Genomic DNA, 25,688 nt, shown 5'->3' with positions numbered 1-25,688 from the left:
GCCCAGATCCACAACTTAGCAGGGGTGGGCTGTACGCCACCACCTTCCACATGCCGATGAATGTCCCAGGTTTGATGAGACGCCCCTGGTCATCCCCAAATGCGTCTCATATGCCAGCCCTTGTCACCTGCCTTGGCCGATGCGAGCTCAATCCCTGCCATGTCCCTGCCCGGCCCTTCCCACCACATGCAGCCCCAAATCCCCTGGAGGCGTCTCCCCAGGATTTGCGCAGATGGCACCACCAGGCGGCCGTCTCCCCACCTCCCCAAGTGCCAAGGCCTCTCTACTCTAGACCTGAGCCCCACCTGCCACCCCTGAGTCCTCATAGTACCCCGACCCGGATGCCGCACTGGGGTGACCCCCCAACTCCAACCCTCTAGGCCCCTGGGGCGAGCAGGCAGGGCCAGCCCCTCCCAAGCCAGAGTCCGGTGAGCCTTGGCCTGGACCCCCCTTTCCTGTCCCTTAAGCCCGCCTAGTAGGCCCCAAAGCCTCACTCACATCTTCCTGCCCAGGGTGTGCCTGTCCCAAGGGTACCCCAGACCCCAGCCCAGCCAGCCACACCGCCTTGTGAGCTCAGCTCAGCTCTGGGCTCTCCTGCAGTGAGACAGGGCTGAGGGTCGTGGTTGGGCTGAGGGGCGTGGTTGGCAGGCTGTGCCTGGGCCCTTTCTCCCAGGCACTGTGTGGCCTGTGACCCTCCTGGTCACTGTCTGCAGCAGCCCCTCTCAGCGGCCAGCACTCCTGGCCGGTCACTCGGCCCTGAGTTCTCCCTGAGGTTCCATGACTCACACGGCTGAAGTGGGAGGAAGTGGCAGCAGAATGGCCCTCGCCACCCTGGGAAAAGCCTCAGCCACCAGGGCTGCCTCCCTGCCCGTGCCCCTGGGAAGAGCCTCCGCCACCAGGGCCACCTCCATGCCTGTGCCCCTGGGAAGCGGCTCGGCCACCAGGGCCGCCTCCATGCCTGTGCCCCTGGGAAGAGCCTCGGCCACCAGGGCCACCTCCATGCCTGTGCCCCGGGAAGAGCCTCGGCCACCTTCCATGCCTGTGCCCCTGGGAAAAGCCTCCGCCACCAGGGCCGCCTCCATGCCCATGCCCCTGTGAAGAGCCTCAGCCACCAGGGCCGCCTCCATGCCTGTGCCCCTGCCCCCAGAAACCTCACCCGGCTGGTGGCCAGAAGCCCCGGAGCCTCAGAGCCTCGGGGGCCTGTGCTTGCAGGGAGCTCACTCTTCTAGGATCAGACGAGTCTCCGTCCAAACAACGGCTGGGAGAGGACCAGCAAGTGCGGACATCATTCATCATATAAAAGAGCATGCGGGCATCCCAGGTGGGGCAGCAGGGCCCGGCGCCACTCCACGGGAGGCCAAGGTGGCCAAGCCTCAGGCCAGCAGGGCCACGGGGGGCCCAGCCCGCGCCCCCTTGTCTGCCTTCACCTCAGTTTATAGAAGCAGTTTTACACAGCATAGGTGGAATAGCTCTCATATTTCTGCATAAAAATACTTACTGGGCGCCACGCCTTCTACTTGGAGAGATTTTCAGAGCCAAGGTCTCTATTGAAACCAGCTTCGTGCCTGCATCGCACCCTACCCCGCGCGGGCCCCCCGCGCCGGCTCCACTGCCTGGGTCTGGGGCAGATCCTACCTGGGGGGCCTCCCCCGGCTCTCAGCCCGGCTCAGGCTATTTCTGGCTTGACGATGATGTGTGTGTCTAGCCGTAAATTCTCCAGCACAAAAGATATTTCCCTTGGGAAACCTAGAGGAACGTGCTTTTGTTTTTGTAAGACCTGCTGGGGCTTGAACCCCAGACATTTGGAGTTGGGTGCCGAGCTCTGCCTGGGCCTCATGGGTGCATCCGAGACCAACCCTGGGAGGCTGGGCTGCTGCTTTCACACTGATGTGAAGCTAAACCTCTCTGTGCCTCAGTTTCCTCATCCATAAAGGGAGGGTAACAGCAGTGTCCACCCCAAGGACAGATGACTGAGTGCACATGCTGGCCTCCACCCAGGCCTGTGCAGGGGGTGCCCTGGAGGAGAAGAGCATGGCCTGGGGTCTGGTGCAGTCAAGTCCACACTGAGAAGAGGAGGGGGAGGCCAGGGTCAGGGAGGGGCACTCCCGTAGCCTTCTACTTTCTTTCTGTCACCCAGGCTGGAGTGCAGTGGCGCGATCTCAGCTCACCACAGCCTCCACCTCCCAGGCTCAGGTGATCCTCCCACCTCAGCCTCCGCAGTAGCTGGAACCACAGGCACGAGCCACCGTGCTCGGCTAATATTTTGTATTTTTTTGTAGAGACAGGGCCTCGCCATGTTGCCCAGGCTGGTCTCAAACTCCTGAGTTCCAGCAATCCTCCCGCCTCAGCCTCCCAAAGTGCTGGGATTACAGGCTGCTTTTACTTTCCTTTTCTTAAAACTGGATAACCCCTCACGGGAAGGGGCTGGTTGGGCAGGTTTCCCCAGAGCAGGGTCGGCAGGGTCCTTGCTTTGTCTGTCTCCTGTCTCAGTGACCGGGCCAAGGACCCAGCAGGACTAACCCTAGCACCACACCTGACTAATTTTTGTATTTTTAGTAGAGATGGGGTTTTGCCATGTTGGCCAGGATGGTCTCAAACTCCTGACCTCACATGATCTGCTCGCCTTGGCCCCTCAAAGTGCTGGGATTACAGGCGTGAGCCACCGTGCCCAGCCTCTTTAGTCTTTATCTTCCCTTCTTTATGTAATCCGTAATCCCATTTAGGACTGATTTATCAGGCTTGTTGCTTCCAAACCATGATCCATGAATCGTTACCCTTCATTCCATGCAGCAGTTGACGCAAACTTTTCTTCCCAATTCCCATCTCCCATTGAAAGTCTGCCCCCAACATGTGGCCTTCACAGCACCTTGGGATATGGTGGGGACATGTGTCCTCCCTGCCCTGGGACAGCAGAGTGCTGGGCAGAGGGCCTCACTCAGTACCTGGAGCCCTGCCAGGCCCCCACCACAGCCCTCAGGCCCCTAGGGCATTGGGGACTCTGGCCAGGAGCCCTGCAGAGGAAACGGAATCATTTCTAAGTTTCAGTTCCAGCCAGGACAGCATTTATCCCCAAGTAGGAGAAAACTAAAATAATCATGGCTTCAGCAAGAGTATTCCTGGCCGGGAGGCCCAGAGGTGTCAGCCCCATTGTCAGGAACACAGCTCTGTCTACCTGGACCCACCAGCATCACCCCGAGGTCTGAGGCAGCTCCCAGAGCCCCTCCCTCAGTCAGCAACCCCTGCTCAGGCCTGGAAGGGTGGGCCAGTTCCAGACAGGTTCAGGCCCAGCTGCACGGAGGCTCTAGAATCAAGCAAGACCTCACAACCAGCCAGCAGGGACGGGGGGCCGGCTTTAGCCACCATCCTGAAAGAAAACAAAAGCGTGGCGTTTTGAGGCTGTCCCGCGTGTCCAGGGAAAATACACCAGGAATCATTTCCTTGTAAACATGAACTTTGCATTCTCAAAAAAACCAAACCAAAGTCCCTTGCTCACACTTGTCCCTGGCCCAGTCACAGCGCTGCCTGCTTGGCTCCCAGACGGGAGTCCTTCCCTCTGGCCAGACCCATGCAAAGAGATGGGCCCCATTGAAGCCTCTGGCCTGGCCTGCAGTGCATCCTGGGACCGCAGGCAGCTGTGCTGGTCCCAGCCGCAAGTTTCCACCTCTGTGCTTACCTGGGAGAGGGCTGGGAGCCATGGGACGCAGGATGCCCAGTGAGACTCCTGCCCCGTGGCCGCAGAGACGGCACCTGGGAAACCTGCCTGCCTGGCACCGACCGTGACACGCCCTCCAGCCACCAAGCAGGATCTCCCACCCAGACGGCCACTCACCTACAGGGCAGAGACTTCAGGCCAGAAGATAATCCAACATGAGGCCTAAAGAAACTTGGGCCAGAAAATCTCCAGGGTACCTGCCCGCCAAAGTCCCTTCCGAGGACTCTCCTGAGCCAGTGGCTGAGACATGCACATCCATGGTGGAAGCTCCAGGTCTGGGCAGCCCTCTCCCTGCAGTCACAGACGATGCACACTAGGAACACCCACCTGCGACAAAGCCCGGCCACAGCCAGAGAGCAGGAGGGCTCTCGCCAAGCCCCTCGGGTCGCTTCCCACCGCTGACCCCATGCTGCGTGGCACAGTCTTCCCCAACGCCCTGCCACATTTGGCTTCCTCCCAGCAGGCCATGTGCTTAGGATGAGACGTGGCTGCTTTTAGCAAACAACACTAGAGTGGCTTCAGCCCAGCTGTGGTGACTTCTCGCTCACATAAGAACTGAAGAGGGAGAGGTGATCTCCCTCCCCAGCCACTGGGGACCCCAGTTCCTGTTGCCTGTTCTGCCACTGTCATCTTCCTGCACCACCTCATGGTCCTGGATGGCTGCACAGGCTCTAGCCATCACGCCCCTATTCCAGCTAGGAGAAAGGGGGAAGCATAAGTGGCAAGGAGAAGCACCCTCCCCTTCTTTTTCTTTAAATTGTTCTATGCATTTATTATTCGCTATTATTAATGCAGAACCAGGGGACAAAAAGCTCACAAACACTCTACACAATTTCACAAGACGCATTGCGGGGGCAAAAGTGACTGAGATGGATCAGCAGTATGCTAGGGTCTTGGATGCATTCCTGGGGGAGGTGGACCTCTAATTCCTGGTGGAGGGGGTCTTATTCCTGGAGGGGGCATGCCTACTGGTGTCCCTTGAGCAGGGGGAAGCCCAATTGGTGGGCCCGTGGGTGGCCTCATACCAGGTTCAGAAGCTTCAAGTTTTAACTGTGGACATCGGATTTGGGGGAATGGCAGTCATGACCGTGGGCAAGAGTAGCAAGATGCTGCGGCACATGGACCACAGAATGAGACGTATCCCGCAAGATGGCCGAGTCTTCATTGGCACCTTTAAGGCTTTTGACAAGCATATGAATTTGATCCCCTGTGATTGTGACGAGTTCAGAAAGATGAAACTAAAGAATGTGAAGCAACCAGAACGTGAAGAAAAGCGGTTTAGGGCCCTCCCCTTCTAAAGAAGCTTCCTGGAGGCACCACACTCACTGCCATTGCTCAGAACTTGGTTACATGGCCCGGCCACACCAGGCCACACAGAGACAAGAAGCGCAATGTGCTGGCAAAGACTCCATTACCGGAGGAGAAGGGGAGAATGGCTGTCTTTGCCAAACAGCCTGTCACGAACGTACCCCTGCTGGGCCCCCACAGGTGCACCAACCGACTCGAAAGTCCTGGAGAGGGCTGGCGGGCAAGGACCTGTCTCCAGCCACCCCTGCAGGAGGAGCCCAGGGCCCCTCGCATCTCTGATAAGGAAGCGGGTGGGGTGCCCTGCCGTGACCCCGAAACAGCCTGTAGTCTCACCCTCCATTTCCACAAGACCAAGTCTGCCGCTTTTGCAGCGAAAGCCCAGTGCTGGGGGTGAGTGTGTGGGGAGTGTGGGAGACAGGCTCTGACCCGGCCACCCTGGGCAGCTGTGCTCACGCAGCACCCCTGCCGGTCCCAGCTGGACTTTGCCTGGCAGGACACCCAACAGACCTCACCATGGCCTCTGCCCCGGGTGTCATGCATGGTGGGCTGGGCCAGCCCGACCAGTGGAATGTGCTGCCTCCCTACCCTGCTCCACCTGCCACAAACACAAACTGGAAAATGTTCTCAGCCACCTCCAGACTTCACACTCTTTGGGCTTTGGGGCACAGAGGTCGAGCTGCCCTGGGGAGAGGAGGGAGAGAAGGAGGCTTCGAGAGAGCACGGACGTGAGTCAGACCTAAAATAAAGCAAAGCCGCACCGCCTCCCGTTTTAAAGCAATTGCCAGTGTCTCAACGTGTTCTGAAGCTCAGGGTGACAGCCAGGGGCCGATAAACACCTGCCACAGATGCCCAGCACGCCCATGCCACCCCCGTGCCACCCCTAAGGTCTCTGGACTGAAGGAAACAGAAGGCACCTCCTGCTGGGTCAAGGCCACTGGGGTCTCCCAGGAGCACCTCCAGCCCTGCCCCCCATGCCCAGATTGTGGGGAGCACAGGCCTCGCTCGCTCCACTGTCCATGGAAGAGGCTGGAAATTCAGCCCAGCCGTCCCCACCCCAGGGACAGGCCTCCCAGGAGCTCACACTCGCCCCCCACAAACTGACGTGGACTTGGGGTCCCAGGCATCTTTCCTCCCAGTCCCGACAGCAGCCAGAAACAAACCCTCCAGAAACCTGCCTTTCACGCGTACAAATAAATCGACAAAGAGGGCAAATCCTTTCTCTTTCTGGAGGCCTAATGTCAGTGATACATAATTGCACATCATAGTATTTTATTATTTTGTTGATATGAAATATTTCAGTTGTTTAGTTGTTTTTAACTTTCAAATAAGGATTTGCGTTTCCTTGAGAAGAAAAGATGATTTCCAAGACATGGACTATTGCCAGATATTCTAAACCCTATTTTAGTTAAATTACAGCACCCAGATTTTAGTAACAAAGCACATTGATTTTATATTCAAAGGATTTTTATATTTAGTCTCTTAACCTTTTGTAATTCCCGCCCACAGCTTGCAGCGCGGAACCCTTTTGTGTCCCTTGGTGTCAGTGGGGTGCCTGCCTGGGCCCCATAATTTGGGCCATTGAGTTGGAGTGCAGGTGCTGCCCATGGTGGGTGGACATTGTCAGGCTGGCTGGGCCCCAGCACCTCAAACAATCCCATGAATTGGATTTGGGAACGTAGAGAGGCCGCAGCCGTGAGAGGATGTCAGGTTGCTTTTCTTTTCTTCTTCTTTTTTTTCATGCACAAAACCCTCCCAGTGAATATTTTCAACGGATCTGAGTGGTTTCTCTTACACGTGTTGGACAAATGGTTTTGAGTATTCATCAGATGGGATCTATGAAGAATCAATTCATGATTGTAAGATGATTTTAAAAATCAAGGTGCCCTCTGCCACTAATTCAATCTTGCCAGTAAAAGTGCCTGAATGTGCAGCAGAGAATTTCAGGAAATTTCATTGCCTCGTGGGGTGATAACAGCTTTAAATATTAATTGTCTATGGTTAATTATGGCAGAGTAGCATGAAAGAGCCATATTTTTAAAGGAATGTTTGTGCTATAAATTCTTTTTCTAGGAATCACATCATATAGAGGGACTGTCCCAGAAAAATACAGTAAAAAAAGATACCATGTTGCTTCCAATGCCAGAACAGTGGATGAAAATGGAAATGAACTCAGACTTCGGGGTGTGCGTCTGTCTAAAACTAAGCAGGGGTGTTGGAGGGGGCCGGGACTGGAGCAAGGTTAATTCTCTGCCTTCAGGCAGGCTTGTGGGTGCTGAGGGGCTCTTTGGTCGGCAGGCGGGTGGAGCACCCCTCCCATGGGGTTAAGCAGCCTCCTTGGAGGTGGCTGCTCTTTTGGGTAAAAGCTTAAGCTTTCAGGTTCCCTCCTCCTTCACAGGCCCTTTTCTCTTCTCCAAGGTTCTTTCCTATTCTTCCCTCCCCTTCCCGCCTGGAACAATTCAGTCCTTAAAGCCATCAAGTCCTGCCAAGTGAGGTGGCCATCGGGGTCTCAGAGCCCCTGCTCTGGGTGTTGGGCCCAATGGAGCAGGGAAGCCCCCAAGCACGGAGCCTGAGGGGGTGATGGAGGCAGCATCCAGGGGGTGTCCATGTGCTGAGGGGTGCAGCAGGGCCTACGGACACAAAGAAGGGGGACAAGAAGGGACCCGTGGGCTGGCGCTCAGGGGCGTGGACTGGGGGTTTGCATCATAGCGAGGAAAGTGAACCTGTGCGTTTGTGTGCATGGCTGCGTGTGCGTCCACATGTCTGTGTGTGCCTGCGCAGGTGTGCGTGTGCGTGCGTGTATGTGCGTGCCTGCGCAGGTGCACGTGTGCGTATGTGTGTGTGTGTGCCTGCGCAGGTGCATGTGTGCGTGCGTGTGCATGTGTGTGCGTGCACGTGTGTGTGTGCATGGGCGCCTGCACAGGTGCGTGTGTGTGTGCATGCACGCCTGCGCAGGTGCGTGTATGTGCGCGTGTGTGTGTGGGTGTGCGTGTGCACTCTCCGGCTCTGCCAGGGCCCGTGGGTTCCCCAGCAGGCAGGAGCGGACACAGTATCCAGGTGCATGTCTGAAAAGAACCGGGGTTCCCTGGAGAAGCGGCAGATCCGAGCTGGCACAGGATGGAGGAACTTCCCCTATGGAGGGCAGAGGGAGGAGGAGTCAGCTCCCCACGGAGACGCGCTACCACCCTCACGAAGCCATCACGTTGGACTCCACTGGTTCTGGATCAGTGAAAATCCTGCCCCACCTGGCAGCGTGGGCTGAGCAGACCCATCCATGAAAGGCGTAAGCATCGCATCCATGCCTTTCCTGCCAAAGATGCATAACCCGGGTCTCTCTGTGATGAGACCTCAGACAAGGCCACACAGGGGAACCTTCCCTGAAAGGCCTGGCCTGGAAGCTTCAAAGACGCCAGGACCATGGCAGTCAGGGAAAGGCCCGGGAATGTTCCAGACCGACGGAGACTGAAGACACAATGACAGCTCGCTGCAATGTGTGGTCCCAGGCTGATCTCCTTCCTGCGAGGGACATCACTGGGCCATGGGGAAGCCCAGGCTGGGGTCTGACCCCGCGGCGTGCGCTGCTCCAGGATGGCTGTGCTGGGTTATGTGAGGCGAAAAACTTCCCGGTTTGTAAAATGCACTGAAGGACGTGGAGCGAGGAACAAATTCAGCAACGGACTTTCAGACGGCCCAGGGAAAACATTCTTTGTACTCTACCTGTGACTTTTCTGTAAATGTTTGATTAAACATTTACCCCAAAATGGAAAATACCTGTGCACCCGGCACACAGGGTGGCAGGGGGATGATGAGGGCAGCGGGGGCCGAGCAGGAGCCTCAAGGCCACAGCAGCCGTGCAGTCCACGGCCCTGTCCCACAGTCAACCTAACCCTGAGGCCATCGGGAGCATCACACAGGCAGCCACGGCGGGGAGGACACCTGCATGGCCCCGTCTCCCCCGCACCGAGACCGTGGGGCCAGCAGCTGGCCTGGTGGTTCTAAGTCATCTGGGGCCTGTGCAGCAATGGCCTAGACCCCTGAGGTCATGGGGTGTGTGGACCTGGAGGCGCCTCTGCAGATGCCAGGGACTCAGCCACTCGGGATCCCCTCCCTGGTGTCCCCTGGAGACAGAGTCTGTGCCTGACCAGAGCCCTGCATGGAGTGGCTTCGGGATGGGTGATCGGGGGCGGTGGCAGTCGCAGCCACACAGCACACACATGGGCCATCTGCCGCCTGCAGCTGGGGATGGAGCCTCCGTGGCATGTTGGATTCTGTCCTTTCTAGAGGCACTTTGGCACTGGCACACAGTTGCAGCCTCTGAACAGACTCAGATTGGCCACCAGCTGCCCCAAGGGGACGTGCCCCCTGCCACTCCACGTGGGAAACCACCTCCCCCAGCAAAGCTGTGTGGGGGCGGCATCCCGGGTCCTGGGGCCATGGGGCCAGGAGTGCAGCTGGGTAGGGTGCCTTGAGTTCCCCATCTCCCAAGAGCTCCCGTCTCCCAAGAAGGACCCAGGAGTCCCTCTCCTAGGAGGAAGGGAGCACCCACACCAGTCCAGCCCTGGCCAGCGGGACGGTGGCCTTCAGGGCTAGTGGGAGCTGGGCCGGGGTGGGCAGGGAGCGCTGGGCCCCCCCAGACTAGGAGGACAGCTCCTGCGTCCCAGGGCAGACCCCAGCAGGGGTGACCGGCAGGAGCCTTGGTACTCGGACCGGCTGGGGGCTGGAGCACACTGAAGGGCTGAGGATGCACCCAAACACCCCTCTTAGGTCAAGATGGGGGAGGGAGAAGGGGGGGCTTTTTTGTCTTTTCCTTTAAAATTTATCTCAGGGTGGGCGCGGTGGCTCACGCCTGTAATCCCAGCACTTTGGGAGGCCGAGGTGGGTGGATCATCTGAGGTCAGGAAATCAAGACCAGCCTGGGCAACATGGCAAAACCCCATCCCTACTAAAAATACAAAAATTAGCCAGGCGTGGTGGCGGGCGCCTGTAATCCCAGCTACTCAGGAGGCTGAGGCAGAAGAATCGCTTGAACCAGGGAGTCAGAGGTTGCAGTGAGCTGAGAACGCACCACGGCACTCCAGCCTGGGCAACAGAGCGAGACTTTGTCTCAAAAAATAAAAAATATATAAAAACAAAATAAAATGTATCTCGAGGCCAGGTGAGGTCCCTGTAATCCTCAAACTCCTGGGCTCAAGTGATCCTCCCGCCTCAGCCTCCCAGCACTTCGGAACCTTCCCAGGCCTTTCCCTGACTACCGGGGCCCTGGCATCTGTGAAGCTTCCAGGCCAGGCCTTTCAGGGAAGGTTCCCTGTGTGGCTTTGTCTGAGGTCTCATCACAGACACAGGCTGCATGTTTGGCAGATGTGGAAAAGGGGATACAAGATAGAACCCATGGGCCTGGGGCGTGTGAGCTCGGGGTGTGCATCATAGAGATAAGAGCAAACATTTTGTGTGTGTGTGTGGCCACATACACTTGGCTGTGTGTGTGCTCTTGCTCTCCCCTGGCAGGGCCTGTGAGCAGCCACTCTGCTGGCGTGAGCTTGGCTGGCATGGGCACCTGGGGTCAGAGCTGTTCACCGCAGCCTGGCCCTAGGCCCTCAGGGCACAGTTTCTGTTCCTCGAGGAGACCCTGGGACACAGAGCCCCTATGTTGCCGGCTAGGGTGCCTTCGTCTCCGTCTCTGGTCAGCAGCGATGCTGCCAGCAGCCTGTGTCCACTGGCGAGGGGCAGGTGCTGGGACTGGCCCTCTGAGCGGCCTGAGGGTCCGGCTGGCAGGGCAGAGGGTCTCCCGGTGCAGAGCCTGGCCCTTGTTGTTCAGAGCCACGTAGGGTGAGCCTGAGGCTCTCCAAGGAGGACGGAGGCAAGACAAGTGCCCCGAATTGTCCTGTGTCCCCCAACAAGGCCGGCCCATGCTCAGCCGCCAACAGGGAGCAGTGGAGGAGTGCATGGCTGCTGCCCCGGTGGGTGGTGGGTGGTGGGTGTGCAGGCCTGGCCCTGCACAATGGGTTGGAGGTGCTGGGGCAGAGACAGACCCTGAGAGTGTGGCAGCCTGAGGACCGCCCGTGCCTGTGCGAGGGTGCGGGCACATGTGGCCATCCATGAGCGCAGAGTGTAAGCACACGTGTACCCTCGCGGGGACTGACATTGTCTTTGGGGCGCATGTGGCCATCCATGAGTGCAGAGCGTGAGCACACGTGGACCCTCCCGGAGGCTGATGCTGTCTTCCAGGTGCGTGTGGTCATCCGTGAGCACAGAGTGTGAGCATGTGTGGACCCTCCTGGAGGCTGACGCCATCTTCGGGGCACGTGTGGTCATCCGTGAGCACAGAGTGTGAGCACACGTGGACCATCCCGGGGGCTGACGCCATCTTCGGGGCACGTGTGGTCATCCATGAATGCTGTAAGCATGCGTGGACCCTCCCGGAGGCTGACGCCATCTTCGGGGCACGTGTGGTCATCCGTGAGCGCAGAGTGTGAGCACGTGTGGACCCTCCTGGAGGCTGACACTGTCTTCAGGGCGCGTGTGGCCATCCATGAGCACAGAGTGTGAGCACGCGTAGACCCTTGCGGGGGCTGACTTTGTCTTCGGGGCGCGTGTGGCCATCCCTGAGTGCAGAGTGTGAGCACACGTGGACCCTCCTGGGGGCTGACGCCGTCTTCGGGGCACGTGTGGTCATCCATGAATGCTGTGAGCACGCATGGACCCTCCCGGAGGCTGACGCTGTCTTTGTTGCTCTCACTTTGTGCCAACAGAGAGACAGTCATGCTCCCTCTGGCAGAATTCTGCATTCGGGGACTTGGCATTTGCTGCTGGAAGGTGGAGGTGGCCCCCAAGGTCCTCCATGGCCAGCTTCAGCCCTGTCCTCAGGCTCTGCAGGTGGCTGTTGTGGCTCGTAGAGCCTGTGAGTTGGCACAGCATTCCCCCTTTCCCTTCCCACTGGGGTGGCCGGGCCCCATCTGTGCAGCACAGGGACGAGGCCTCCAGGGAAGGAGGCCAGAGAGGCTCGCCCTGAGAGACCAGCAGGGACCAGTGTGTCCTTTGCACAGCCCGGCCCATGCTTGACCCCCCCTCCAGAGGAACTGCTGTCTGTGTGGTCCCCGCTCCTGGCCTCCTCACCAGCATCGGCCTTGGGGCTCCTGCGCCCCACACCCTGTCCCCCAGGCCTTTCCCAGCCCCCACACATGCTCCTGGTTGCCGGGCCTTCCTGCCCCACCAGTAGTGAGAGTGTGGCCCTGTGAGGGATGCTTGGAGCCAGCTCGCCGCACCGCCTTGTCGAATGTGCTCATCGGAGCTTCTGGGGAGCAGCTGCCCGGCTTCAGAACTGTGTCTCAACCTGCCCTGCAGATCCCTCCCAGGCCCGCCAGCCCCTTGTGCCCAGCCACGCCCAGCCCTCAGGTGATGCCGCTCTGGCAAGAAGGGCCCCTAAGGCCGCCCAAGGGCAGTGCCCCTGGACGTCCTCCTCAGCCGTGGCCGTGGGGACACACATTCTCTGCTTTGTAGGGCGTTTGTGGCCTGATTCTGGTGGGTCTGGACCAGGCCCTCCCACACTCCTTTCTCTCCTGCTCCGGATGGGAAAGAAGGCTGATGGCCGGGAAGGGAGTCCCAGGGAAGTTGTCGCACCCCCACCCCACCCTGCCCCTGGCGCCAGCCCTAGGCCCAGTCCCGCCTCAGTCACCCCCACAGCTGGCAGCAGGGGAGGCCTGCGGGAATCCTGCCCAGCAGATACGGGACCACGGTTTCCTCCATTCTCTTCCGGAAGAACGGGGCCGTGGATTCTTCATCGTTTGGCTGAACGAAGTCCAAACCCCAAGCCAGAGGCGGACACCACGGTGTTTAGAAGCCTTGGGAGGCAGCCAGTCCCCGGGAAAGCTGGCCTCTGCGGCTGTGCGTCCTCCTGCCACCCTGTGAAGCTGCTTCCAAGCCTCCATGAGGCCTCTATCTGAGAGCCCAGGACAGCCGTGGCAGGATGGCTCCTGGCCTGTCCTCCCCAGGAAAGCTTCAGAACAGCTCCTGAGAACACAGTGGACCTGAGGAGAACCCTGAGGACAGCAGCCGCAGGGAACCCCGGACCTTGGCCAGGACCCCAGGCCCGAGTCTCAGTCCTCGAGGGGCCACCGCTGCTCAGCACAGCACCCCCAGAGGATCAGGAGCAAGATGAGGGGCCTGCCCCACGCCTGCCTGACTGGAGCGGCGCCCGCCTGGCCCCGGCAGGGCTGGTGCCCCACAGCATCGTCTCCAGGGCCCGGCGGCTCTGGCAGCTACGCAGACAGCTTTGTGGGGGGCTCCTGGAGGCCAGGAGTGGACGGGCACGGAGAGAGCCCAGAGCAGTCCTGTCTTGGCGGCTTTACCAGCAGAGGCACCTGCACGTCCCAGAGGCAGGTCTGAAGGCGGCAGTGGAGAAACATCAGCATCATGCTCGCGAAATGCGCGGGAGCAGCCGCGACGGCCCAGGCCCCAGGAGCTCTGGAGTGTCCTTTATTTTCTGAACATTCAGGAAGGATGGAGGCTACTGGAGATGGAGGCTTAGGTCAAGCGCATTTTCTATGCCTCAGGAAAGGCAGGGGAGCTGGCACGGAGCCACGCCCGTGATCCCAGCACTTCGGGAGGCTGAGGCAGGAGGATTGCTTGAACTCAGGAGTTCAAGGCCAGCCTGGGCCACAAAGGGAGGCCCCATCTCTATGATAAAATAAAATAAAATAAAATATTTAAAAAGGCAAAGGAAAGGCCAGCACGGGTTCCTTCTCAGTGACAGTGCCAGGGCCCATGCTGGCTCTGCCGAGGGAGGCCAGGCACGGTGCTGGCCCAGCCCACACCTCCTCGTGGATCTTGGGTGGCTTGGGTCAGCAGAGCCACGTCTGCAGTGTGGGAGGTGAGGAGGGTGAGGGAGGTGAGGACGAAGCCTGCGGCTGGGGACAGCAGGGGAGTCCGAGAGGTCCCCCGTGTGTCTCGTGTGCCCCGGCGTGTTCCTGCTGACTTCTCCAGGCCCCGCCCTGCGTCTCTAATGAGCCGCGCTTCTCAGCTGACTGATGGACTCTTAAAGACTAATGCCCTGTGTCTGGTCACCTCCAAACGAGACTGTTCTCGTCCCCTTAGGGCCAATAACGTTTTATTTTTTTAATCCACTTAAACGAAGTCGATGTTTCTGCTTCGGCCTGCCCTCCCCCTGGCCAGGTCCTGGGCCTGCCACGGCTGTTCTTGGGGCTGGCCTGGCCCGAGCAGCCTTGTGGATTCCAGCAGTGTCCCCGCCTGCTGCCTGGTGCCCTACACAGGTGACTAGGGAGTCTAATTGAGTCCGCCATTAAAAGATAATGAATTAGCATTTCCCTCCAGAGCGGTCAAGCTGCCTGATCCCGTCCCGGGCTGGCTCAGCCTCTCAGTTCCCGAGGCCCCTCAGGGTCGTATGGTGACCTTTATCTCACTTATAAAGCTGTAATTGATGTAATTAAAACTGCTATAAAGGCTTTGGAAGTCACTCCTGAGAGCTGGGGATGGGCATGCCTGCCAGGAGCCCTACCGCAGTGGGTCAGCCTGGCCGGGAGGTGACGAGCATGGCCTTGGGTCGGGAAGTGCCCCAGACACTGCCAGGGACCCTCACTCTCCGTCATGAGTGGTTCCTTTGGGGCCCGTGCAGCCCAGAATTTGATGAGCTGATGCATCCATCACAGAATTTGTCTCCCCGAGCCTTGGAGTGAGGCCCACTCGGGCTGGCGGGCGCCACTCAGGCGGGGAAGAGAGGATCTCCACCGACAGTGGTCGCTGCGCTGTCCGAAGGTGTCTCTGCACCTCGGCTTTTCTGAGTTTAATGCCTTTGGGGGGCACTTGCCATCAAACTTTTAGCCTTTTCTTTTTCTTTTTTTTTTTGTTGAGACGGAGTCTCACTCTGTGGCCAGGCTGGAGTGCAATGGCTCGATCTCGGCTCACAGTAACCTCTGCCTCCCGTGTTCAAACGATTCTCGTGCCTCACCCTTCCGAGTAGCTGGGATTACAGGCGCCTGCCACCACACCCGGCTAATTTTTGTATTTTTAGTAGAGACGGGGTTTCATCATGTTGGCCAGGATGATCTCAATCTCCTGACCTCCTGATCCACCCGCTTTGGCCTCCCAAAGTGCTGGGACAGGTGTGAGCCACCGCGCCCGGCCCCTTTTAGACTTTTCTTTTCAGTGGTTTGGCCTAATGGGAGCAAGTTTGCAGACGGGGGCATGAGCAAGGTGATGCCCAGGAAGGGGGTGATGTTGGGGGGCAGCTACACTGTGACCAGCAAGTTGGCTCGGCCAGGCACCTGGCCATCTCACGGTCAGCAGCGTGCCCAGGACCAGTTGGGGACCGCTGGGGACAAGACAGGGAAATGTGCTCTGCTGGGGACAGATCCACAAAGGGGAAGCTGGGCAGCAGGCAACAGGTGGGACACAGCCGGGCTGGGAGAGGCTCCTTCGGGAGGGGCCACCAGACCAAGGTGGTGTGGGGACCGGGACAGAAGGGCAAGGCCAGCCTGCACCACACAAGCAGCAGTGCCAGGGCCAGAGGGGCCAGGTGGAGACGGGCAAGGAGGAGAGGACCGTAGGACAGCCCGCGTTGTGGTCTCGTGGCTGGTATCATGGTCTGCACTATGGGCCCCATGTTTTGGCCTGTGTGGCAGCCCTCGCCATGGCCTATGTGGCGGTCTGTGTGGCGGCCACAGGTCGTGGCCTTTGTATGGTAGCCTGTGTGGCAGCTTCACATCATGGCCTGTGTGGCCTGTGTGACGGCCCTCACTGTGCCCTGTGTGGTGGCCTGTGTGGTGGCCCTCGTCATGGCCTGTGTGGTTGCCTGTGTGACGGCCCTCACCGTGGCTATGTGGCGGCCCACATCATGGCCTGTGCGGTGGCCTGTATGGTGGCCTGTGTGGCAGCTCCACGTCGTGGCCTGTGTGGCAGTCTGTATGGTGTCCTGTGTGGTGGCCCTCGCCATGGCCTGTGTGGTGGCCCACATTGTGGCCTGTGTGGTGGCCCACATCGTGGCCTGTGTGGTGGCCTGTGCTCACATTGCAGGAAAAGCTTCTGGCCATGTGGAGCCGGTGAGTGACAAGGTCCACCTGCTGCCTTGAGTCCTCCATGTGCACCTACCTCCAAGCAGTAGGTGACAGGATCGGGGTACTGGAGGCCTAGGGACCCACTGCAGTCCTCCGAGCCACAGATGATGGCCCAGACCCCAGGACTGCAGCCAAGGAGGTACCCACAAGGAGGATCCGAGAAGTTTGGGGAGACTTGCATGGGCGGAGGGGTGTCATGGAGCGAGGGGAGGAGTCAGTGACCAGGGGGAGGGCAGGCCCCTCAGCAAGGGGAGGCTGAGCTGGAGGAGGGACTCAGGTCTGCTCTGGTGTCTGCAAGGAGTGGGATGCGCAGGACACAGCGTGAGGGGGCTGCTGGCCGCCAGGGCTGGGTGTGTGGCCCCTGAGGAGGCAGGTGAGGGGTCATCTGGCTGAACGTGGTGCTTGTGTCCATGGGAAGCGAGGTGACCACCCAAAGAGGGGTGTGAACAGAGGAGAGGCCAGCCTGCCCCAGGGACAGCAGCCTCCGAGGTCGCCTGACGGCCCGGGGCAGGAGGAAACAGGGCCTGTGGGGACAGTGGCCATCTGTGGCCAATGACACCGGGGACAAGTGGGGGCTCAGGCCAGGGCCACCCTGATGTCAGCGGCAGAGCCCGGGCTCAGCCTTGGAAAACCTGTGTCTTCAGCAAATGCGGAGAAGCCGTGCGGCAGAGGCGCCTGTTTCTGCACAGAGGGTGCCCTGAGCAGGAGCAGCCGAGTGGATTCCAAGCCTTACTCCACAGGGAGCAGCCCCGCAGGACACTTTGGCTGGGCATTCCTGTGCCCTCGTTTTCTTTAGGGCATGTGCAAGCTTGTGTGGTGTTTCTGGCCCAGCATCAGGCAGGGGCCAGGCCAGGCTGAGCTCTGGGCCCTCAGCAGGGGAGGGACTGACCTGGCTTCAGTGTGAGGGTCCCTTGTAAACAATGGACTGAAGGGCGAGGGGGACCCAGGAGTTGGGCTCCAGCTGAGGGCAGTGCCAGTGACTCAGTGGGAGACACTGGGGCCTGGTGGAGGCGCGGCAGGGCAGTGGGGAGCCTTGGGGGTCCAGGCACAGATACGTTTTGAAGGCAGCCTTGATGTCAGCCTTGTTGCTGCAGCTGCAAAAATTTTGGGTGCACAGAATATGGTGCAGGGGCAACTGGAGGCTGACCCCCAACTTTCAACTTGAACACCTGGCGGGTGCGGTGCTGACCTCGGGGTGGGCAGTCACAGCCAGGACCCAGGGGCCGCTGCGGTCAGCCTGCAGCCCCAACTCGGGGAGTGCATGGCCGAGGTGGACCTCCGTCTCTCATGGTCAGGCAGTCCCCACTGCGTGGCAGCAGAAACACCCCCTCCGCGGGCCTGTGCCATGTGGTGGTCAGAGCCTGAGAGAAGGGGAGGTGACATCCAGAAGAAGGAGACATGGTGTGGGCTCCTGGTCCAGATGCGCTGGGATCTAGAAGGCTCCTCTGAGGCCAAGGCTGGGGACGATGCTCCCCTTCCGCTATTCACCATTTCTCGTTTCTCTTGCTTGCAACAAAAAGCGTCTTGGCCAACCCAGAGGGCCTCCTCTTCACTCTCAGACAGGGACTGCACAGAGGAGAGCTTCTGCCTGCACCTCCAGGGGACCCCACGTGTCAAACCCACACGGGCTCAAGGAACCCGGCTTTATAGGCCCTGATGTCCTCTGTCCTCTTCCTGGTGCACTGAAAGCCATTAATTTCTGTTTGTGCTGCGTAGGGAGGGCTCCCTTCACCCGGCTGAGCCTCGGCTGCTGATCAGCCAGGGACAGTCACGACAGCCTTTACTCTGAGGAGAGCGGGGATGTCGTGAGAACCTGCCTGAAGGTGCCGGCACCAGCCATCGTGATCACCAGGCAAAGGAGGCTCTTCAAACAGCTTGGTTGGAACCCTCCAGGCTCCATGTATGTTTATTTGCACATCAGGAATGCCTGCTGGGCTTCTAAAAATACATTTTCCCAACTCCCACCTTGCCCCTGGAAATGGCACGTGGCAGGTGGAGGTCTGAAGGCCCCGCCATCGTGTGAACCATGCATAATTGGGGCTCAAGATCTGGGCCCACTCTGGAGCGGTCACCTTGCCGAGGGTGAGGGCGTCCGCGTGATTAGGATACAGAGCTGGCGTCTTTATTGTCCAGGGGGTGTCGATAAACGACGCAGTCCAAGTTAGCTCCAGTGCAGTCCACGTGGAAACCATCGGTGCGTTAAGAAATGGAAATTATGCCATTAGCAGTGCAGCTCCCAGCCGTTGCCCGGACGTAAATAGTGCCGGGCCAGCAAAAGCTGCTGGGAGAAGGATGTCAGTTAAAGAGTGTCCTTGCAGAAGGGAAGGCTTTCTCTCTGTCATGCACCGTAATGATTAAGACACCTCCGAGAGAGATAATTCTCCCACCTTAATTTGGAAATACTTCTGAGGCTGGCTCTCCCTAGCGTCTCTGTCGCTCCCTACAGAAGCTGGGCTCCAGGAAAGGGACATTAATGCCTCCAGCCCCAAGGTCCTATCCAGCGCCCCTCCACTCACTCAGAGCCTCACGGAGGGGGCTCCCCCAGGGCCCCATGTGAGGGTCCCGCCTCCTAGGATCTGGCCTCAAATGAAGCTAAGCCCAAACAGACCAGCCTCCTGAGCACCCCTCAGCAGCCCCTGACTCCTCCTTCCCTCCTGGGCACTGTCCTGGCTCCACCCTTCTATCCACCCTGGAGCTGGGTCTCTTCTGTTTTTTTGATGGTGTCACTGCCTGGTGGGGACACTCATTTGTGGCCCTAAAGCCACCGCCCCAGCCCCTGCCTCCCTCTCAGAACTCCCCTGTCCAGCCAGCTCTGGTGCTGACCTCCAGCCCTCACCACATCCTGTGGCCTCCTGCTAGCACCTCCTCCCAGTGGTGTGTGCAAGTGGGGGGCCCTCAGGGCAGCGGTGTCAGGAGAGCTCTGAGCTGCTCGTAGGAACATGGGCTCTGATGTGTGTGTGTGGAGGGGCTGCGCTGAAGTTATCTCCTTCAGGCTCAGCCACTGACCATCCTTGTAAAAGAGACAGCAGGGTAGGCCCTGGGGGCTGCAGCTCCATCTGTGCATGGGGGAAGCCAGAGGGGAGCCCCCATACCTCGCACCCTGGGACCCTGGGAGAGGAGCTGGAAGAAGCTAGGTTGGACAAGGGCCTGCAGGGGTCCCACTGAGGGATGCACAGGCTGAGCCCACCCACACCCTCCTCTGATGCCCAAGGACGTAGGGTCTGCTGCCACTTGGAGGGACTCGCAGCCACCCCCGGTTTCTCCCCTCCACGCTTGTGGAGAATGAGGCCTGACCCCAGGCCCATCTCCACACGTCGCTGGAGCAGAACCGACTTCCTCCTCATGCTGCGCTCAGAGGAGGGCACGAGGCTATACTGTTGAACACCGGCCGTTCTGGCCAGGGTCCCGGTCCTGGCCCCGGCCCTACCCTGGAAGCAAGTGCCTCGGCTGACAGGGGCTGCTGATGGGAGACCCTTCCCACCGCAAAGCACTTGGCTCCCAGGCGCTGGGGTGGACTCAGAAGGCGGCGGGGGCGCCAGGGGCTGTGGACACAGAGGACCCCCACCTCCCCCGTCGGCGGCTGGAGGGAGCACCCAGGATGGACAGTCCCTGCCCCCTGACCTGCCCCCACCAAGACGGTGTCGCGACTGGCGTCTGTGCCCGCTGCCCTGGCCAGAGCCACACTTTGGCACAGCCCCGTGGGGCTCCCCCCGTCTCCGCCCCGAGCCCCTCATATGGTCTTTCTTCATTCTGTCTCCTCAGCCAGGGGACACGCACCCCATTGTCCCGGGGCCTGTCGGCGAGTGGAGCAGGGCTGTGCCGAGTTCACAGATGTCCTCCTGGGGCCGCCCCCGCCCGGGTACCACCCCTTCCTGTTCCTGGACAGCCTCCACAAGGTGGGTGCCCACGGGGGGCGGGGAGGCCACCCCACATCACTCAGATGGTCCCTGCCCACCTACCGCCTCAACACCCAGGCCATGTGTGCCCCGGGGGGGTTCGAGCAGAGCTCCTGGGCCCCCCTTCTGAGCCTCTCCTCCTCCTGCCCAATCTTTCTAGAAGGCAGGCGGCAGATCCAGAGGCGACCTGCACCCCAGGGGGACACCACCCACCGCACAGGAGCCGCCTGGAGGCAGCAGGTAGGATCAGCCCACCTCACCTGCAGGCGTTTGGAGGGTCAGCTCTGGCCTCCTCATCAGCTGGGCCAGGAGGACGGGGAAGGCCCAAGAGAGTCAAGGGCCTGGTCTGGGAAGACAGTGAGCCTACATGGGCCTCGCTTCAGGGACCCCCCCAACAGGGTCTCGCAGGGCTAACAGCTGCCCTGCAACTTGACTGGGCTGGCACGAAGTGGGCGGAGCTGGAGCCGGTCCATCTGCTTTGATCACCACAACTCCTAGACCCGCCAGGCAGACCAGGCCATGGGCAAGCGGAAGCAGAGAGGCAGGAGGGGCCAGGGGGCTCCCAGAGGAAGGCGGCTGGTGGCCAGGGTTCAGGGCAGTGGCTTATGGGGACTCTGTGAGCTGGAAGACAGGAGTGGGACCAGATGCACACTGCGACACATGCAGGCAGGGACACCGTGGGGGTTTTGTGGCCGTCACATCTCACCATCCTGGGCCTGGCAGTGCTACGGGCACAGCATATGCAGGACCATAACCGGCTGGTTCTACCAGGATGAAGCTGGGGCTCGGGGCTCGGGGCTCGGGGTCCAGCAACAGCTCCCACCTCAAATTGGGACTCTGTCTACAAATTAGAGGCAGCCGCGCGCTGGGCTGGGCTGGGCTGGGCTGGGCCGGGCTGGGCTGGGCTGTGGAGGCGAGGAGGCCCCGGCTGATGTGCCCTGGGGACCTGTCCCTCCTGGCCTGAGCCCGAGGAGACAGTGGCTTGTCCCACCAGCCCTCACCTGGCCCCGCACGCTATGAAGGAGCTGCTAGGTTGCTCGCAGAGTGACCAGCACCCGCCCTGCTCCCACCCGCTTGCCAGGCACTCGCTCTTGTTTCTTTGGGTGGAAGCTGTGACATTTGGGATTCCTGATTGGAGCAAAACATTCTGGTGATGCGGTGCACAGACCCTGCAGGAAAAATCACCTGCTCTTGAGAGACATGAGCCCTCCTGGGACAGGGGTGGCACCGGGGGCCTTGGGCAAGGCAGGTGGGTGGAGAACCAGACCTCCGTCGTGGCCATAGAACGACTTCAGGGGCAGAGGAGGGCTCCAGGCATCCCCAGTGCCCGCCTGGGACCAACACGGGGTCTTGGGCCCTCGAGACCTTCTCTGCCTCTGCCCATCCAGCAAACAGAAGCGGAAGTGAGTGTGAGTGTGCCGGGGCCGCCTCCTGCTTCCGCCGGGGGTGGGGCGGGCATGGAAATAGCCAAGGCAGCGAGCACAGGCCCAGCAGTGGGGCTCCAGGGAAGAGGTCCGGCGAGGCGGGAGGAGGTCCTGCTGCAGCCCCCCGCAGTGAGGCCCCTCGTGGGGAACGCTCAGGGGCTGCCAAGGTGCTGGCACTGGCAGGCCTTCGATGCCACTCACGCATGGGGGAGGCGCCGCCCTCTGTTGGTTTGTGAATTAAATATGAAACTCGCTTTGTACGATAACTTGAGAAGCAGAGACTAAAAAACAGCCAAGATCCTGCAGGCACAGGGGCCCTGTTTGCCCAGTGACTCAGCCTCAGGACCGTCTGCAAGAGCCAAAAGCCGAGACATTCTGAGAGTCACTCCCACAGACTCGCACAGACCCGAACGCCCAGGGCGGCACCTCCACTTCGCTCCATAACCGTGGCAACCTCCACGCTGAGGGTGATGTTGGAGCGTCTTATTTCAGCAAAAAGAAGGCTTTCACTCTTTTCCGCCTGAGAGAACGGAGGGGTCAGCGTCTCCTCTCAGCCTGGGCCACGCCCACAAAGGGCTCACACTGCCCTCAAGTTAAGTGTCGTTGGACTAGGATTGTTTCAATCCCAAGACGACGTGGCCGCGGAGTCGGAGTGTTCAGTGTTAAAATGATGTCGTCTCTTCGGGGCACAAGTTTGTGACCAGCGGCCGCTTCCCCTGCCTCCTGCCGGCTCCACGGCCACACAGCCAGGGCCCTCCCGTCGTGTTGGGGCAGGCAGCCCAAAACGAGGCCTGCTCCCCCCAGGGAGCCCCGCCTCTCTGTGCAGCTGGCCTTACGTCTTCTGGGTACGGAAGCCCTGGGGAGTCCTTCCCATCGTGAACTCTCCGTAAGCTCTGCCCGCTTCTGGGGTGAGGACCCAGCATGGAGGTGAAGGGCTGCACATTTGCAGGCCTCTCCGCCATGGATCATGGGGTGGCAGCAACTTAGAGACATACCTGAGCCTGTGCCTCTTGTCCTCACTGGAGCCTGGCCCCCACCACCAGTTCCTTGTAGCCACGTGATCCCTTACCGTTCTTACACCTGCTGCCCCCCACCACCCAGAGGCCCTCAACTGTGGCTGACCGGGGCGTCAACCTCACGACCTCTTCCAGGGCCTCCCCAGCTCTGTCCCCGCCGAAACCCCCCACAACCCATCTGGGTGTTTGTGCGATGGCCCCCGCTTAGGAAAGAGTGGGGGACCCTGCCTGAGGCTCCCCCAGCTGTGGCCCCCATGCCTTCTGCCTGCTCTGCGGTGAGGAAGCAGCTCTGGGGTCTCCCACGCACCCCTCCCTCTGGTCTGGGTCCCAGCTCCCCCAACCAGCGTCCAGACCTGGCTCTGGACCCAAAGAGCCCACTTTTCAGAATTCTAAGAAAGCCGTTCTTTCCAGCAGCCAACCTGGCTCTGGCAAATCCAAAGCCCTCCAACACTCAGTCGGCTGCATCTGGTTTGCATTCAAGGAACCCTCGCTGTGTCGTGGCCGAGTGGTTCCAGGCAGGGTCCTCAGCCCATGCCAGGCACAGGGGAGGGCTCACTGTCGGCAGGCAGGGCCGGAGGGTGGAAGCTCCTGGCACCGTTGGGGCTGCCGCTTCCGACAGACACGCTTGTGAATGGGGTGGAGAAGGGCAGGGGCCGCAGCAGCGCCTTGAGCCGGGATCCTGCCGCTAGCACCCTGGAGTCCCAGGAGACCCCCTCAGGTCCGAGACCTCCCTCGGGTCCCCCCACAGTGTGGCCTGTGACCGACGACTTTGTTCTGCACGAGCCCCTACCCCAGCACGGTCCTGTATTGTTCCAGTGTCTCCAGGCCCGAGGCCACTCACTGCACTCAGCTGTCACTCACTCACCAGCTGTCCCCAGTTGCCATTGCTGGGGACCCCCTTTCCATAATGGGGAGGAGGCTTCGGGAGCTGGGCCTGGGGCTGACCCGGCTGCTGGGTCCCAGCTGGCATCCCCACTGCTGGGCACAGAGGATGTGGGGCCTGTCCCCGGCCTGTTGCAGCGGGGCCAGCCCAGGCCCTGCTAGACACGCCCACCAGCTGGCATAATTACGCACCAGGAGCATCTCTAGGCTGGAGCCCGACGCTCACTGCACTTCCTGCCTGGAACATTCTGGCCACCCCCAGTCACCCCCCCAACATGTGGTCACCTTTTTATCCTTCCTAAGGACCCCAACAATGCCAGCTTCCTGGGTTCCGTGTTTTTATAGTCCCACTCTCCAGTTCCAGGGCGAGCCCCTTGAGGGACCCGTGGGGGTTGGCCAGAGGTCAGTTGGGTGAAGGCTTAGAGGCACCCTCGTAGGCAGCCTGGTGGGCTGCACCCCATGGAGGTCACGGAGCCCCAGCCCCAGCCCCAGCCCCCGACAGAGCTTAGCCCCTCGAGGCGCAGCCTGGGGGCCCCTCTGAGACCCTGGGGTCCTGGCTCCGGCTCCTCCCCTCGTCTCCCCACAAAGCCCCAAAGCCTCACTCACTCATGGAGGTTTTCACCCCCTTCCAGGATCCCAACAGGAGCTAACAAAGAGTTCTCCTGGCTGTTCCAAATCTCGAGGCACAGACGAGATTCTGCAGTGTGGACAACAGAAGACCAAATGAGACGGGAGTGTGACCCCTTCCATGTCCAGACGCCACGTCACGCCCTCCTGGCCCCCAATCTGGGCCTATGCCAGAGGTCTGCCGTGCCCCTCACAGCGCCGCCCATTCCTCCATCATAGAAGCCCAGGTCCTAGCGGCCTGCGTGGGGCTGATGTCAGGACAGAACTGCCGAGGGGGACAATGGGAGAAGCAGTGAGACCAGGACCAGGGGTCGCCCGTCCCACTGGAAGGACCCAAGTGTGGACCAAGGACAGGCAGCATTCCTTCCAATGCTGGAGTCCATGAGCAACGGTCAGGGTGGCCGGGCTGTGCTCACCAGGTGTGCTGAGACCGGGGCTCTGGGGGAGCCACCTGTCCCTCAGAACAGCCACATCTGTGTCCCCTTTGCACAGCTGCACAACAGGAGCTCCTCTCAGCATCCACTGGGGGATGCCGGTGCCCTCAGGAGGACAGGCAGCCCCGCTGGGCACCTGGTGAGCACCAGGTCACCTGGTGCACCCCCCACCAGGTGGCCCCCTCAAAGCCCACATCAGAGCCTGTCACTGTCATCCAGGAGGCTCCAAACAATAGAAATGACTGAAAAAAAAAAGACAAAAATGAAAACTGACACACCAGCCTGTAATTTCAGGAGAGGCGTACGAGGGAGAGGCGCAGCGGCGGGAGAGGCGCAGGGGCGGGAGAGGCGCAGGGGCGGGAGAGGCGCAGCGGCGGGAGAGGCGCAGGGGCGGGAGAGGCGCAGGGGAGGGAGAGGCGCAGCGGTGGGAGAGGCGCAGGGGCGGGAGAGGCGCAGGGGCGGGAGACGCGCAGGGGCGGGAGAGGCGCAGCGGCGGGAGAGGCGCAGGGGCGGGAGAGGCGCAGGGGCGGGAGAGGCGCAGGGGCGGGAGAGGCGCAGGGGCGGGAGAGGCGCAGCGGCGGGAGAGGCGCAGAGGGGGGGAGAGGCGCAGTGGTGGGAGAGGCGCAGCAGCGGTTACATAAGAAGGACGGTGCACGCGGGAGAAACGCGTGCCTTTGTTACAACTCTCAGCAGGATCCTGCAAAGTCGTCTTTGACTGCTCCCTAAAATAGGCAGAGGAAAGAGGGGCCAAGGTTCCTTCACAAGCTGTGCCCCAAGGGAAGCCCGGGTTTCGTGGGCACAGAGGCCATGTCTGCCCTCCCAGAGCCCAGCCAAGGCCACCAGGACCCCCCCGCCGCCAGGCACGCTCTGACACTGTGAAGCCCTCCAGGGCCTGGTCACCCGTGTGCAGGGTGGCCAGAAAGGAGGGTCCTGTCGCGAGGGCCCTACAGACACAGCCAGAGGCTGAGGCCCAGCACCTGCCTGCCAGGGCACCCCCAACCCCCCCGCAGTCCAGGGATGTCAGGGAGCCCCCAGGAGAAGCCCCACCCACCCCTGTGGCCACGTGGGGCAGAGTCCAGGCCTGGAGGGCCACGGCTGCCCTGGCCCGTGCTGCCTCTGGCAGGATGACAGGGAGAGGTGCTGATCAGGAGAGGGGTCCCGAGTGGCTCTGGGGAGGCTACACGAGGGGCTCCTGCGCCATCCGCCGAACCTGGCTGCCAAGTCGCTGCCTCACCACGAGCCCCATGTCCACCTAGGGCTGAACCCCAGCTTGTGGGAGGGGAGACAGCGTGGACGGGATGGCCCTCCCTGTAGTGGGCGGTAGAC

General features: G+C 60.6%; 1 protein-coding gene across 6 annotated transcripts in view; it reads left to right on the top strand.

The window, feature by feature from the left end:
- The window catches only part of MORN1 (MORN repeat containing 1), a 71,859-nt gene that overhangs the window by 33,884 nt on the left and 12,287 nt on the right, over positions 1–25,688 (top strand). For 5 of the 6 annotated variants that reach the window (XM_030805375.1, XM_030805373.1, XM_030805376.1 and 2 more), the window contains 2 exons: positions 19,846–19,979; positions 20,140–20,219. In XM_030805375.1, coding sequence (XP_030661235.1) covers positions 19,846–19,979; positions 20,140–20,219 — 214 coding nt within the window. Of the gene's footprint in view, positions 1–19,845; positions 19,980–20,139; positions 20,220–23,933; positions 24,561–25,688 lie in introns of those variants that run through there. The other variant, XM_030805377.1, reaches the window with a different exon arrangement.

The sequence above is a fragment of the Nomascus leucogenys genome, chromosome 24 (assembly GCF_006542625.1).
Source record: "Nomascus leucogenys isolate Asia chromosome 24, Asia_NLE_v1, whole genome shotgun sequence".
Classification (NCBI taxonomy): domain Eukaryota; kingdom Metazoa; phylum Chordata; class Mammalia; order Primates; family Hylobatidae; genus Nomascus; species Nomascus leucogenys.
This window is presented reverse-complemented; position numbering and strand designations above follow the sequence as displayed.